This window comes from Topomyia yanbarensis, chromosome 1 (genome assembly GCF_030247195.1).
Source record: "Topomyia yanbarensis strain Yona2022 chromosome 1, ASM3024719v1, whole genome shotgun sequence".
Taxonomy (NCBI): Eukaryota; Metazoa; Arthropoda; class Insecta; order Diptera; family Culicidae; genus Topomyia; species Topomyia yanbarensis.
Genome location: NC_080670.1, coordinates 130,886,252 through 130,901,931, shown reverse-complemented (window position 1 = coordinate 130,901,931; position 15,680 = coordinate 130,886,252). Strand labels below are relative to the sequence as shown.

General features: G+C 37.0%; 1 protein-coding gene across 14 annotated transcripts in view; it reads right to left on the bottom strand.

Annotated features, from left to right (window-relative positions):
* Positions 1-15,680, bottom strand: part of LOC131694307 (teneurin-a) — a 1,511,233-nt gene that overhangs the window by 1,103,477 nt on the left and 392,076 nt on the right. For 13 of the 14 annotated variants that reach the window (XM_058982937.1, XM_058982945.1, XM_058982962.1 and 10 more), the window contains one exon: positions 4,897-5,070. The exons of the other annotated variant lie outside the window; for it this stretch is intronic. In XM_058982937.1, the coding sequence (XP_058838920.1) occupies positions 4,897-5,070 (174 nt within the window). The remainder of the gene's footprint in view (positions 1-4,896; positions 5,071-15,680) is intronic. 14 annotated transcript variants of the gene reach the window in all.

Below are 15,680 nucleotides of genomic sequence, written 5' to 3'. Positions count from 1 at the left end.
TACCTAGATCCATTGGACTAAAGGAAGCGTTGGGTGCAAACAAGTTTGTAGGCGTGGTAACGGTAGCCGTTATTTTGGCCTTGTTACCTGCCAGTGAAGCATAAGATGACACACCGTTATAGGATGGTGTGACGGAGGTAGAAGAAGTTGTTAATCTATTTTGAAACGGATTAACACGTTTGGACGTGTTTTCTTAAAGTGTACCTAAAGAAGTAGGTACATTTTTGCCTTTCTCAATAGAAAGGTATTGCAATTGCTCTGCAAACCGACTTTTTAACGGAGGCCTGGAGGGCCGAGTGGCATATACCATTCGATTCAGTTCGTCGAGTTCGGCAAATGTCTGTGCGTGTGTATGTATGTGTGTATGTATGTATGTGTGTGTATGTGCGTCTGTGTGTGTATGTGACCAAAAATGTCACTCATTTTTCTCAGAGATGGCTGAACCGATTTTGACAAACTTAGTCTCAAATGAAAGATACAACGTTGCCATAGGCTGCTATTGAATTTCTGATGGATCCGACTTCCGGTTCCGGAATTACAGGGTGGTAAGCACGATCACGCTTCGATGTCGATTTAATAAATTCTGCAATGAATGTATAAAGGTGATTTTTTTTTCAAAATATGACCAAAATTGCTTCGATTTGTAGTATTAGGTCGCTAACATCCATTCAGTCTTTTTGGCCACATTGGCCACCATCATCGGTTCTGGAAGCCCCAGCGGAAGTATCCAAATTCAGAATAACAATCACATCGGTTTCTCGGAGATGGCTAGACCGATTCAACCAAACTTAGTCTCAAATTAAAGGTGTTGCGCCCCCGTAAATGACTATTTAATTTCATTCCGATCCGACTTCCGGTTCCGGAGTTACAGGTTGTGGCGTGCGATTACATCGCAAATTGCTATTCAAACCGATACTCCGATGAAAGCAAAAAAGGTAAAAATTTCGCTAAAATGTCTCTCAAACAAATTAATTTTGCTGTTCTAGGTCACCGACGGCCAACCAAACTTTCGTTGACTACATTGACCACCATAGACGGTTCCGGAAGTGACCGGGAAAAGCGGCCATCTTTCAAAATTGACGAACTCACATCAGTTTCCCGGAAATGGTTGGGCCAATTTTCACAAACTTAGTCCCAAATGATAGCTATAATATCCCCACAGATGTCGATAAAATGTTGTACGGATCGCTTATATGGTTCCGGAAATATAGACTAAACCGTCCGGTCACATATGAAATTCCCACGTAAGCCGGATCTCAAATTTTTTTTCGAAGGGGGGACCCCATGAAATTTCTGAAATCGAATTCGTATTTTTGATGCCAAACATCTTTAAAATGCATGAAAAAATTTTTTTTATAAAAATCGACTTTTTGAGACTTAACCGATTTTGCTCGTTTTTTAATTCAATATTACCATGGCTGGTTTTTCTTTTGCAAAATTTTAGAACTCGAATATTGATTTCTTTTCTTGTATATAGTTGTCAAGTCATGTATAATAAAATTGTAATATATACATTTGAAAGCTTTTAATAAATATAAGCTAAAAAATTCTCGTGTTCATGATTGAGAAAGGCACAATTGCACCGCTAGGTGGATTAAAACAGGTTTTTATTTGTTGTTTTTGTTGTCTAGAGCGAGAATTTATATTTTTTCTCGAACAGGACAACCCCAGAAATTCGATTTATGATTTTCGCTACAGCGGACAAGTATATTTCGTGTGCGATTTAACACCACAGATCATACATTTGGAATCCAAATGACAATTTTTTGTGCCGTGCCCAAAGCCTTGGCCTCTACGACACTGGGTCAGATTTTGAATTCTGCCCCCATGGCGTCTATAATGTTCCCACTTTACTGAATTAAATAAAGCCTCTGGATAATTCCAGAGCGTACTGGCGTGTTATCGCCGCTAGCCTTTCTCTTCATAAGAATAACTTGTGAAGGAGAAAAGCCAAGTAAATTTTTCAATTCGTTGGATATTTCATCCAAACTTCGACCTTGTGGTAGCCCTTTCAAGACAGCCTTGAATGGTCTATCTGTCTTGAAATCACATGAATAAAATTTATATAAGTTCTCCGTAAAATACTGGAGTAGTCGTTTGTGGCCAATCAGTTCCTCCGCTGTAACTCGACATTCTCCTCTCCGGCCAATCTGAAAAGACTTTTACGTCCGGAAGGAACGTCGAAAGTTCAGTTCAAAAGGCTTTGAAGTCGGAGATCATGACTATCATAGGCGGAGGTGATTGCGTATTCTTCTCATTGGCATTATGCATACTGCGAGGAAATTTAGAAATTTCATCAGCTTCACATTCGGATAAAACATCGAATGAGTTGCTGCAGTCAATTGAATTTTCGGGTGGAAAAGATACCCTTTTCCGTTTAGCTTTAATTTTTGGCACACGGCCTTTCTGGGAGGACTCAGGCATGTTGGGAGAATTAAATATTTCTTTAGGCAGAATTGTTCTTGAAAAATGTTTTAGTCTTGAAAAAGACTGATTGAGTAGAAAAAGGAGGTAGTCTTGAGAAAGACTAATTGTCGAAAAAAGTATAGGTAGTCTTGAAAAAGACTGATCGAGCGAAAATATAGGTAGCCTTGAGAAAGACTGTTGCTTTTGAAAAACTCTAGGTAAACCAGGAGCTATCAAGATTTGTGACCGGTGAAGAATTCCACGAAGATCCGTCCGAAAATCTTTAAAATCGTGACCGACCATCTTAGATTCCGATGAAACTTTACACATTTTACCGGCATGGAAGACTAAACATTTTCCACAGGTAATAAGATTATTTTGAATCAAGAGCAACTTTTCAAAAGGGCGTAAACGTTCCCACGTGTATGAATTTCAATTTTTTTGTTCGATTACCGTATTTTATACCGCAAAACTATCTGAGAACGAGTTACAGGGAATGAATACTTTTGTCCAAAAATTATATACTGAAAAAAATGTTGTGTCATTTTTCAACAAAATAAAAATTTCTGTTAAAAAATTAAATTGCGAAAAACACGATTTTTTAATTTTTTTATATTTTGTCAACAAAAACCTAAAGAGAAAGGAAACATTTTGAAGGTGATTGCATGATGGAGAAAAAATCGGTAAAAAAGTTTTTCTAACAATAACTTCAAACATGTTTTTACATTTACAGAATCTTCCAAAATGTGATAGTTTTCGAGATATTTGGAATTTTGCTCCATCAAAAACAATTAATTCGTGTAATTATACTCTTTTTAAAAGTTATTCGCGTCACCCAATCATAAAATCTCAAAAATCTAATGTTTATCGTTTTAAAAACGTAAATGCAACTTTTCCAGTGTATTTGGATCATGGAGAAGCTTTCAATAAAAAAGTTTTCCTAACAACAACTTTTGACATATTTTTATAATTTATACTACTTGCAGTCAAAAATACAATTTTCTTTTTGAATATGGTTCTATACGCCATTTTAAATCGAAATACTCATAACAAAAATGTTCTGAAATGTAGTAGTTCTCGAGATATTTTAACTTTTGTTTTAACAACACAATTATTTTGTTTTATTACGACCTTTTCATAAGTTATTCGCGTTTCTCCATCAACAATAATAGGTTTTTAAAAAGGCCCATAAACTTTCCTGCAACTTTTTCTTTGGCATCAAGGCGATATTGTAAATCTTTTGAAACTTACACGAAAGCAACCATGTAGCTTTCAAATGGTTTACAATATCGCCTTGATGTCAAAGGAAAAGTTGTAGGAAAGTTTATGGGTCTTTTGAAAAACCTATTATTGTTGATGGAGAAACGCGAATAACTTATGAAAAACAAAATAATTGTGTTGTTAAAACAAAAGTTAAAATATCTCGAGAAATACTACATTTCAGAAAATTTTTGTTATGAGCATTTCGATTTAAAAAGGCGTTTAGAATCATATTCAAAAAGAAAACTGTATTTTTGACTGCAAATAGTATGAATTATAAAAATATGTCAAAAGTTGTTGTTAAGAAAACTTTTTTATTGAAAGCTTATCCATGCTCCAAATACACTAAAAATTTGCTTTTACGTCTTTAAAACGATTAACATTATATTTTTGACATTTTATGATGGGGTAACGCGAATAACTTTTGAAAAGAGCATAATTACAGGAATTAATTGTTTTTGATGGAGTAAAATTCCAAATATCTCGAGAAAATCGCATTTTGGAAGATTTTTGTTAAATACATTTTGATTTTAAATGATTCTTAGAATTATATTCTGTGATAAAATTACAATTTTGTATGTCAATTAGTATGAAATTTTAAAACATGTATGAAGTTATTGTTAGAAAAACTTTTTTACCGATAAGTTCTCCATCATGCAATCACATTCAAAATGTTTCTTTTCTCTTTAGGTTTTCGTAGACAAAATAGAAAAATTAAAAAAAATGGGTTTTTTCGCAATTTAAATTTTTAACAAAATTTTTTATTTTTTTTTGAAAAATGACAACATTTTTTCAGTGTATTTTTTTTATAGAAGTATTTATACCCTGTAACTCGTTCTCAAATAGTTTTGCTGTATAAAATACAGCGAACGAACAAAAAAAAATTGAAATTTATACACGTAGAAACGTGTATAAATTTCTTGTATCTCTGCTCTTGTATCAAAATATTCCAATTGCCAGAGAATATCATGGAGATTCATACACCGAACACACCTGCAAAGTTTCGTTCGAATCTACGATGGTCATATTTTGCGGTCGGCCGGTTTCTCATGGAATCCCTCCGGTTCGAACGAAGGTTCAAGCCAGTATGAGTGTTATTATTTTCTTCTTTCTCATCACGAAGACTATCCGCTGAAGTTTATTGACGCAAAACAAAAATTTGGGCATTACATCGTTAATCTGCGCAATTCATGTGTATATAAATTGTGCAGATTAAATGTTGATATTTACCTTGACGGAGAGTATGGTGAGTAATGAGGTGCATGTGCAGAATTTGACGTTCTGAGGGGGAATACTGGCATTACTAGAGGTGAAGATCCGCCTAAACGTGATCCCGTATTAGTATTTGTACTCGACATACCCTGGGACATCTGTTGCTGACTTGAATGTAAGGTTGGCTGAAGCCTGGGAATTAAAAAATATAGCATATGCATTATTCATTTTCCATACATTTATTAAATGTGATATTTAATAGAAAATTCACTCGCACGGGTTTTTCATGCAAGCATTCACAAAGGGCTAACAAAGTGACAATGTAAACAGTGCAAACATAAGGTAATCGTACCGATTCAGCCATTTGGTCAGCTTAAACAAAGTTGCCATTCTTTTCAAGACATACGATTTATCGACAAATGACCTAACAGTTTTTTACTACAATAGAATTCGATCGATCTTACTAATAGAGTTTGATTCATTGTAAATGCCAGTGATATTGGTAGGATGGTACATCTTTTAACCAATTCACACTTGTTACTGTAGCAGAGATCAGGGCTAGTTGGCGGTGTTTTCAGTTTTCATTTTTTACTGCTTTGATTTTAAGTAGATCGTGCAAAATAAAACATGATGTATAAAAGGGTAGACCGTTAGAAACATTTCTGAATTGTATCAAAGTGTTTCTTGCTTAGTCTTTGTTTTTATCGACAAAAATATGTGCCATGGAAAACTCGACAACTTATCCCGGCTACTATGAGTGCATAAATTCCATTTTTTAACCCTGTGGCCATTCGTGTATTTGCGTGCATTCTTGAATGATCACGCACGGAACGTGAATCTGATACTTAATTTTGATGAATGGTTCAGATATTAGAAGAGAGTAAGTTTCTCCATATCACTAGAGTTTCCGATTATGCTGACATGGAACGTGTTATCTTGTGAATATGAGCGTTATTACTTTTTGGTCCAATTGAAGGTAGAGATTTCCGGACGTGACTGATGCATTATCAGGCTTTGATATGCGGTGATGTTCGCGAAGGTCTTAAGCGTTTCTTACTAAAATCTTATCAGAAAGAGATGGCTTTTTGGTCACGGCCAGAGTTTACAATTTTCGCATTCGTGAACAGAATAAGGCGATATTTCACCTACTTCGACCAGCAATAAAAAAGCAAACATACGATGTAACATTGTTTACTCTCCAACTTTTCTCGACAAGACAGCATTGGATCTCATCTTTTCGCGGTATAATATGAGATGATATTTTCGCGCCTAATGTAAAACTGCCGAATAACCAATGGTTTCGCAAAAATTCACAAAAATGAGTAGATACAGATCCTTAGAATGAAAATACTGCAATACTGTTGGGAAATAAATTCTATAATGTATTATAGTAATGGTTTTTCTTGGACTAAATTCATCACGAGGTTCGAAGCTGCGAAATTATCATGCTTCCATACTGCATTATCAGCAAATTCTCGCAATTTCTTGAAAGGTGAAAACTTGGGTCCGTGCCTACTAAGGATGTAAAAGCTGTGCAATAAACTGCTTGTCGTGAGAACGAGCGAATATTTTAACCTCTGGTCACGGCTTTAGCAAACATTATTTCATTTTGTCTATCGCCTACGTTTCAAAGGCCTACGTTTTCATCTTCAGGGCAAAGGTTACTGTAATATAGTAGTCAAGTGATTTTGAACATGGAATCTCAAAACGAAACACACTACTCCACAATAAAAGAACCCCGCATACATCACTAGCAAACAGCATTGTTCTTATAGTGGAGTAGCGTGTTGCTTTTTGAGATACCATGTTCAAAATCACTTGACTACGATATTATAGTAACCGTTTTTGCCCTGAATATGAAGGCGTAGACAATTGAAACGTAGGCGATAGAAAAAATAAAATAATATTTGCTAAACTGCAACCAAAAAGCCATCTCCTTCTGCTGAAAACAAAGGGGTCGTTTTTCCAGTTATCCTAAAATCTTATGTTAACATTCTGAATGCTAGAAGAGTGAGATTTCCCATATCACTAGGGTTTCCAGTCATGTCGCCATGGGACTCGTTGTTTAGGAGATAGGAGCGTCATTTTTATAGGATACGAGCGTCATTTTTTGATTGGTTCAACTGAAGGGATGGACGTATGCTACTAGGGTCGAGGATAAGGATCTTTGGACGTGACCGATTCATTATCGCGCGAACACATGTGTTTGTAGATCAGTCCTTGAGACCGCGTGTATACGTTTATAAGTGCTTGCTAAAACGTTCACTTATCCACCGGGTTTTTCCATATTTGCGAGATCGTGGACGTTATTGTGGCTGAACAAAGCTCAAGCGTTTGTATGTTAACTTGTTTGTCGCGTCTGCTAGCGTGTATGTAACTTCGCGTGGACAAATTCCATTTTATAATAGTGTGGCCATTCGCATATTCGCGTGTGTTCCATGCAATGGACCATGACTCTGATGCTTAATTTTCAGTGTACGGTTCAGATACTAGAAGAGAGTTCTTCCATATCACTAGAATTTCCGGTCATGTCGCCATGGAACGTGTTGTCTAGTGAATATGACCGTAATTTTTTTTTTGATTGGTTCAACTGAAGGCATGGAGCAAGGCTGCTAGGACGGAGAGTAGAGGCTTCCCGACGTGATCGATTCATGATCGCGCTAGCGGTGGATATATGCATGAGATCGCTTTATATATTTATATGTTCTAAAATGTTCACATAATTACCATGGTATTTTAATATTGGCGTGAGTGTAAGTACGTGTGGATGATTACAATTGCTTGTTCGCGTTTGTGACCAGCTTAGTGTTGTCGCGCAGACCACGAGCACTTGTACGTTTTAAATGAGAGAGATTGTGAGTGCATATGAGAAAATATGCAATTGATTGTGTAGTGAGTGTTAGTAAGAATCTAATTTAAGAGCCACCGTGTCATAACGTCCGAAGGGTTGCGTATCATAGCGTCCGAAGGGTGGTGCATCAATATCCGAAATCATACTTGTACCACCCGAAAGAGGTGTTGCCTCATAAGGCAGGTATCGCGTCAAAAAGCCCAGGATTATATGACGCACTCATAGTTTCGGATATTAAGACGCATAGGTACTGCGTTGTAACGTCCCAGGACATAAGGTCCCAAAAGGGGTGGCGCCATAACGTCTGGGACATTGTGACACACAAGGGGTGCGTCATAGAATCCGAAAATGAGCGTGTGTCAAAAAGTCCAGGACCGCATCCGTTTACAGATGTGATGACGTTATGACGCATTAACGTTTTCGGATTTTATGTTACAATGAACCTCTTGGACACTGTGACTCACTCATAGTGTCGGATATTAAGATGCACAGGTACTGCGTCATAACGTCCTAGGTCATTACTTCCCACAACAGTCAGCGTCATAACGCCCGGGACATTATGATGTAGAATAGTGTGTCATAAGATCCGAAACCACTCTGTGACACAACTTCCGAAACTAGTCCTGCGTCATAATGTCCGGGATCTTATGATACAGACTGGTGTTGGGATGTTATGACACAGGGGGATTAGGTTTTAATGTCCGAGATAATATGATGCACTCATGGTTTCGGACACTTTGATGCACAGGTACTGCGTCATAACGCCCTAGTTCATACAGCATTGGGACATTATGATGCAGTTCTTCTGCGTCATAATACCCGAAACTATAAGGACTTCACAGTGTCCATGAAATCGACTGCGATATAAAATCCGAAAGAGACCAGTCATCATAACGTCCAGGAGCATATGACGCACACCCGTTTTCGGATATTATGACGCAGCCTGTTGCGACATTATGACGCCTCCTACTTTAGGACCTTATGACCTGGGACGTTAAGACGCAGTTCTTATGCGTCATAATGTCCGGAACTATGAGTGCGTCATTGAATCCTGGACTTTTTGATGCAGTGCCTCTGCGTCATAACATCCCAATATCATGTGTGTCATACAATCCCATATATTATGACGCAGTACGGATTTCGGAAGTTGTGACACTAGAATGATTTCGGACTTTAAGACGTACATTTTTCGGAACCTTAAGACGCACCCTCGTGCGTCACAATGTCCCGGACGTTATGATGCGCATTATTTTCAATCTAAGCACCCAGCGTGGCACACTGCCAAGCTGAGGTGGTTAAAAGCGACTAAAAGAGCCGCTCTGAAGTACTCCAAATTTGGGGGGTACGTGCAGCGACAACACTACGTTCATGTTAACCATGTCTATAAAAAGACATCGAAGCATTGCCATGCCGATTACATGCGAAACGTGCAACGTAAGTTGAAGTCCGAACCTAAAACATTCTGGAAGCATGTAAACGAGCAAAGAAAGAAATCAGGGTTGCCTTCAACGATGAGCTATGGAGGACGTATGAGCTCTAGACTACAGGAGATCTGCCAACTATTCTCTGAAAAGTTCTTGAGTGTTTTCTCCAACGAGAAACTGACACCGATCCAGCTTTCACGCGCGGCACTCAATGCACCTCAATCATACCAGTCTTTGAACTCTATCAATATCGACAATAATATGGTACAACTGGCGATCGGCAAAATGAAGGCTTCAACCTCGGCAGGCCCAGATGGTATACCAACTATTATTCTAAAAAAATGCTCTGCCGGTCTAATTCAACTTCTTTGTCATCTGTTTCAATTGTCGCTAACAACCGGAGTATTTCCCGAGCTCTGGAAATCCTCCTTCATGTTTCCAGTTCACAAAAAAGGTGATAAAAAGGTAGTTGACAACTACCGTGGTATTACATGCTAAGCGCAGTTCCTAAGCTGTTTGAAATGGCTGTGTTGGAACCTATCTCCAGCCACTGCAAACAGTATATCTTCGAGACTCAGCATGGATTTATGCCGAAACGTTTAACATCTACGAATCTTCTGTCGTTCACAACATATGTGACAGATGCCATGTCGGACGGCCTTAAAACTGACGTTATCTACACGGACCTTTCAGCTGCTTTTGACAAGATTAATCACGCTATTGCAATGGCAAAGTTAGATAGACTTGGATTTGGTACCAATATTCTCCGTTGGATGCAATCGTATCTCAGTGATCGTCGTCTAGCAGTCAAGATAGGTGATTGTGTATCCGAAGAGTTCTTCGCTTCATCTGGTATTCCGCAAGGCAGCCATCTCGGTCCATTGATTTTTCTTCTGTATTTCAACGACGTCAACTTTTCTTTAGAAGGACCACGGTTGTCTTTCGCCGACGACCTCAAGTTATACCATAGAATCCGGAATACTGATGATTCAGCTTTCCTTCAACGCCAACTGGTAACCTTTGCGGAACGGTGCGAGATCAACCAAATGACCCTAAATCCCAAGAAATGTACGGTCATAACGTTCTCGAGGAAAAAAACGCCAATTCGATTCGAATACTTTCTAGCTGAATCCACGATTGACAGAGCAAATTGTGTCAAAGATCTCGGAGTTTTTCTCGATGAACAACTGACGTTTAACAGCATTAGCTATATTGACGCAAAGGCATTACGCTGTTTGGGGTTCGTAATGAAAATATCTAAGCACTTTCCAGATTTTTACTGCTTGAAATCTCGATACTGCTCACTCGTGCGATCAACACTGGAATATTGTTCAGTTGTATGGAAACCTCATTATCTCAACGGCGTCCATCGAATTGAGCGAGTACAGCGCAGATTTGTTCGGTTTGCCCTTCGTCGATTGCCTTTGAGCAACCCTCACCAGCTGCCAAGTTACGAAAACCGGGGTTTGCTTAGGGGCCATACACTAATTACGTAAGGGCATATGGGGGGAGGGGGACTTTCAAAATATCTTACAAATTCTTATCTGAGGGAGAGGGAGGGTTTGTCCTTTCTTACGTAATATCACAAAAAAAGTTTAAAAAATTAAATCCATAAGGAAAATATTCTTTTTAATAAGAAAAGGGAACTATTTTCATTTGTACCATATAATCCTTGTATATCAAACAATATGAGTAATTTTTTGGCTCTTGGTTGTACATTGTTCTGTTTGGGAACTGGAGTCACAATATGCCTTACAAGTTAAGAAGTGTTGATACCCTTCGTGTTGTTAGACCGACTTTGTTCTTTTCAAACGTTCGAATCAAACCCGCAAGGTATCTGGAAAATGTTCTAACATGCGATTGTCAAAGATCTTGAATGTCGACTATTTCCAGAGTGTGAACTGTATTTTAATTCAAGAAAATTCTACGATGATTAACTCGGAGCTATGCGTACGATAAGCGTCACAGCTGGAACTCAGAATAAATTCATGCCAGAAGAGGTGATAAACTCTTTTAAATTCTACATCACAAGAAAATAGATTTAAAGGAAATGGAATATAGCAAAGCAGATCATGTGGACCAAATTGGAGTTACTGAATATCTGACAACAGTTATTCTTTCTACTGGGCGAGATTGGCATGCAATTAACATTCTGCAGGTGATTACAGTTAAATTTTGTCATGAGTGCTCTTGTAATAATTCTATACATATCGTTTTCGCTATCTTATTATGTGATGAATTTACAATTCGATTTTTTTTAATTACGATAATCATGATAAGATCTTATGTAGGGGGAGGGGGAGTTCACCAAAATCTTACGAACTCTTATCTGGGGGGAGGGGGAGGTTAAAAAGCTCTAAAAAGCCTTACGTAATTAATGTACGGCCCCTTATTGGACTCGATACATTGCAAGTGCGGTGGTATCTATTCCGTGCTATGACGATTTCGGATATTTTGCACAATTGAATGCCCCGAGCTTCTCAGTGCGATAAATATGAACGTTCGCCCTCGAGCCCTTCGCAATAATATATTCCTACGATTACCTCTTCGCCGGACTAACTATGGAGTTAACGGTGCCATAATTGGTTTGCAGCGGACCTTCAACAGAGTGTCATCCGAGTTTGATCTTCACATTCCACGTAGCAGATTACAATTATACTTTTTAAGGGATCATCCATAAATGATGTAGCATTTTTGAGTGATTTTCAACACCCCCTCCCCCATCGTAGCATTTCGTCACAAACCTCTAAATACTCCCTGTTAATTACGTAGCTTGGTGGTAACTCTCCCCCTCCTTGTCCTCGTAAAATAAAAAAAAACGATGTTAATTATTTCCCTTCAAAAAAGCTACGTAGCATGACATGACCCCCTACCCCTGTCGTCACACATCATCGCAAAATACAAAACTCCCCCCTCCCCCATATAATGCTACGTCATTTATGGATGATCCCTTAAATAGATTAAGAAATTATCATTAGAACCACACTGTGTATGTTGATATTAATTATAAATTATAAATAAGATCCGAAATCGAATGTGCGTCATAACGTCCAGGACATTATGACGCATAAGGGGTGCGTCATAAGACCCGAAAAATGTGCGTCATAACGTCGGGGAAATTATGACGCACATCCGTTTTCGGATGTTATGACGCGGCCTGATGCGTCATAATGTCCCGGACGTTATGACGCACCAGCCTTGTCACAACGCTCGAGTTTAACTTTCACCCTACAATAGAGAAACACGAAAAAACTTTGACTTAGCATAATTTCCATTGACTTGCTAATGATTGGAGAAGGAATCGAAATATAATAAATATTCGACTTATCGCTACTTTATTTCTCATATTTTGGTTATTCTAAATTGATAAACAGACCGCTATTACGAAAGAAAATCTAGCTGTGTCCGAAATAATTTGACGCTATTATTTTTACGAAATATTTTGGACACTAGTTATTTTATAAGTAAAACTTCACAAACTAACCATTTCAAACACATGAAATACAAGATCCAAATAGAGACAAAATTATTAGATCATTTAAAAACAATAAATTTGTACTCTAAAATCCAATTTAAAAATGTATCACTTCTCCCGATTCCTGTTGGAAATCGTGGAATTATGAATCGTTTTGGATATCAATTTTTCAACTGTGAATTTTGATCAATTTAAAGGAATTAGAGATGAACTAATTATACTGGGACTTAAACACAACCCAAAGAATATATTTATCTTCATCAAACCAAACGAATTTTGAGTAATTGGCAGTAAGAAAGACTAATGTATGAAAAGCATCCAAAATAAGAAGGGGTCCAAATTAGGCTGATTATTCTATCATTCGTTCATCAACATTGTATTTCTATCTTCTATGTTGCTGTGTAAATCCAATGTAAATTTTTCTGAGGCCAATTTTATTGGACTCTTTCTCCAAAAGTATGCTACATAACTTTTTTTTCGCGTACTTCCATTCAAATTTACGATAGTTTTCTACCAAATTAAGTCCTAATATTTTTCAGTTAAGACTATTTTGTAGGTTTTTTGAGGTAAAGTTATTCGAAATTAGTGTTTTTATGGTGTAGGGTATTGCATTTTTTTGAAATTCTCAAAGCCCCCTTCATATTTGACAAGTGTGAAAGTTAGCTCAGATACCAAATACCACATTGGCCCTTTGGAAAAATATTAGAGGAAAATACATAAAATGCTAGAACTTTCGAACTAGCCTTTAGAAAATTATAGTTCATACATTTTTAAAGGAAGCAATCTTACGGACGTTAGAGTTCTGGGATATTTTGTCCATAAAACCCCCTATGTTTAATAGCATTTCTGCTGTATGCCACAAATCATACATTTTTGCAGTTTTTCTAATGTTCAGTAATTCTGTACCGGTTGAGACCGGACTCCTGATTGGATGTATCGTAAAGAGCATTTTTTTTCGTTAAATATGGCGTCGTTATTATCCCTAGAACGTTGCACTGGGGTACAAATGTACCCCACGCCTTCTTTGGGGCCATGTAAAAACGAGAATTCGGCATTTACCGTCCTGGGACCCTAACCATAATTCAATTTAGAGTTCCTAGTAAGAGTAGGAAAAGATGGTATAGCCAGTTTGCTTATAGCCTTCGTGGAAACAGGTGTCAAAGTTGGAGGGGGGTACATTTCTACCCCAGAGTACGGTTGCCGTTAGTGTTTCGTTAGGTTTCGTGCTGTCAGTGGAAATGTGACTCGTGACAATACTAGTTTAAATAATGGTTGTATTACTACGGTAGTAACAATTAGTATTATATAATCGTTTTAATCGTTTTTTTTAAATTAATTTAATTTAATTTTGAAGCGGAACAAAAATCGTTCTCATTTTTACTGATTTCTATTGTTTTATTGTTAATTTTTTATAGTTTTTCAAAGCAATGGCTCGCAAGTATAAGTTGCGCGCAATAACAGCTGTAACAATAACGTTGCGTGTTACCAATGTATTACTGGTCAGAATTTTTTTTTTCATTTCAATTTCCACCTCATTTCGTGGTATTTTCCAAAACCCGATTTTTAAACATTCACTCTTCAAAATAATTGCAGTTTTTTCAAAAATATCGAAATTACATTTTATACCGTATCAAGATCATTCTTTCAACTTTTAGAATTATTTTATTTTTTTTTCAAATCGGTTGAAAATTCGCAAAATTATAGTATTTTTTGTGAAAAAAGTCAAAACAGGGATTTTTTCACTTATTATTTTGTTCAAACCAATTTATGTATCATTGATTCAATAAATTTCCTACTTTCATTTACACAGCTGTTTTCGCAATTAAAAAACGAAGAAAATGGTGCATTATACAACTGTTTTGTTTGCATTTCTACCTGCGAAAATCGCGATCAAACGCTTGGGGTACATTTGTACTCCAGTGTAACGTTCTAGGATGGGAAACGCAAGTGCAACGTTCTAGGGTTATTGGTGAAATACAATATGTTTTTATTTCACTATATTGGAATATATGCGCTAATATATAGAAGTACTGGTATTTCGACTTAATTTTTTTAAGGAATTCCTTTAAGAATGAAAGGTGGTTTTTACTACGTAAATACGTAAAATATCCATTTCATTTTCATATGTAAAAAACATTAAAAATATGAAAATTTACAGAAAAAAATATGCAACTTCATTTCTTATAACATTTTTATTTAATTTTTTTCAATTAACTGAAGGGTTGCTAAAATAAAAGTTTTCCTATTACTGCAGTAGAACGTTTTTGAATGTATAATGTTTGCCTTAAAATGTACGGAATTTTATTAGTATAAAATGCAAAAGTTGTTTTTAATAAACATTACATTCTGAGAAGTCTCTTAAAGTTATATTTCGTGTGAATAAGAATAACATTTTATTATATATGGTTATACAAATCAACAATTTTTCAACACTGTTTTTAAAAATACAAAAATTTTACCGCATTTACCGCATTACCGCGCGGTGCGGTGCGGTAAATAAGGTGCGGTTGCGGTAAGCGATGCGGTTTCATTATTTTTTGCGGTTGCGGTGCGGACAATCCATTTACTGCCCACATCCGCACCGCGACGAACCCTACTTCTGGGTATTTGTCCAATCTGGGTAACAGTTTTCTAGGCATAAATACTTTCTGGGAAAAGGTTTTCTGGTAATTGGTACTCTCGACGGAATGGTATTTTGGAGAATGGTTTTTTCTGGGGGAAAAAACTTCAGTGTTTTAGTTTCTGTGGAATGGTTTTCGGGGGAAAGTCGTACAACCTTCTTCACCATCGCTTAGCGCTTAAACCAGGTTTTAACGTACTGGTGAACCTGGTTTGAAAGTTAAGCGAGGGTGAAGAAATCGGCCCCTAATGCAATAAAATTTCAACGTTTTTGATATATTTCACCGGAAAAAAACATTGCCAAAAATTGCAATATTTTAAAATGACTAATGTCAGTAGTTCCGGTTAGAATTTTAATAAAAAAAAAACAGATTACTTGTTTTTGTTTATATTTTCAAAATCCGGTTGGGGCATTATTGTACGAAAACTTTTT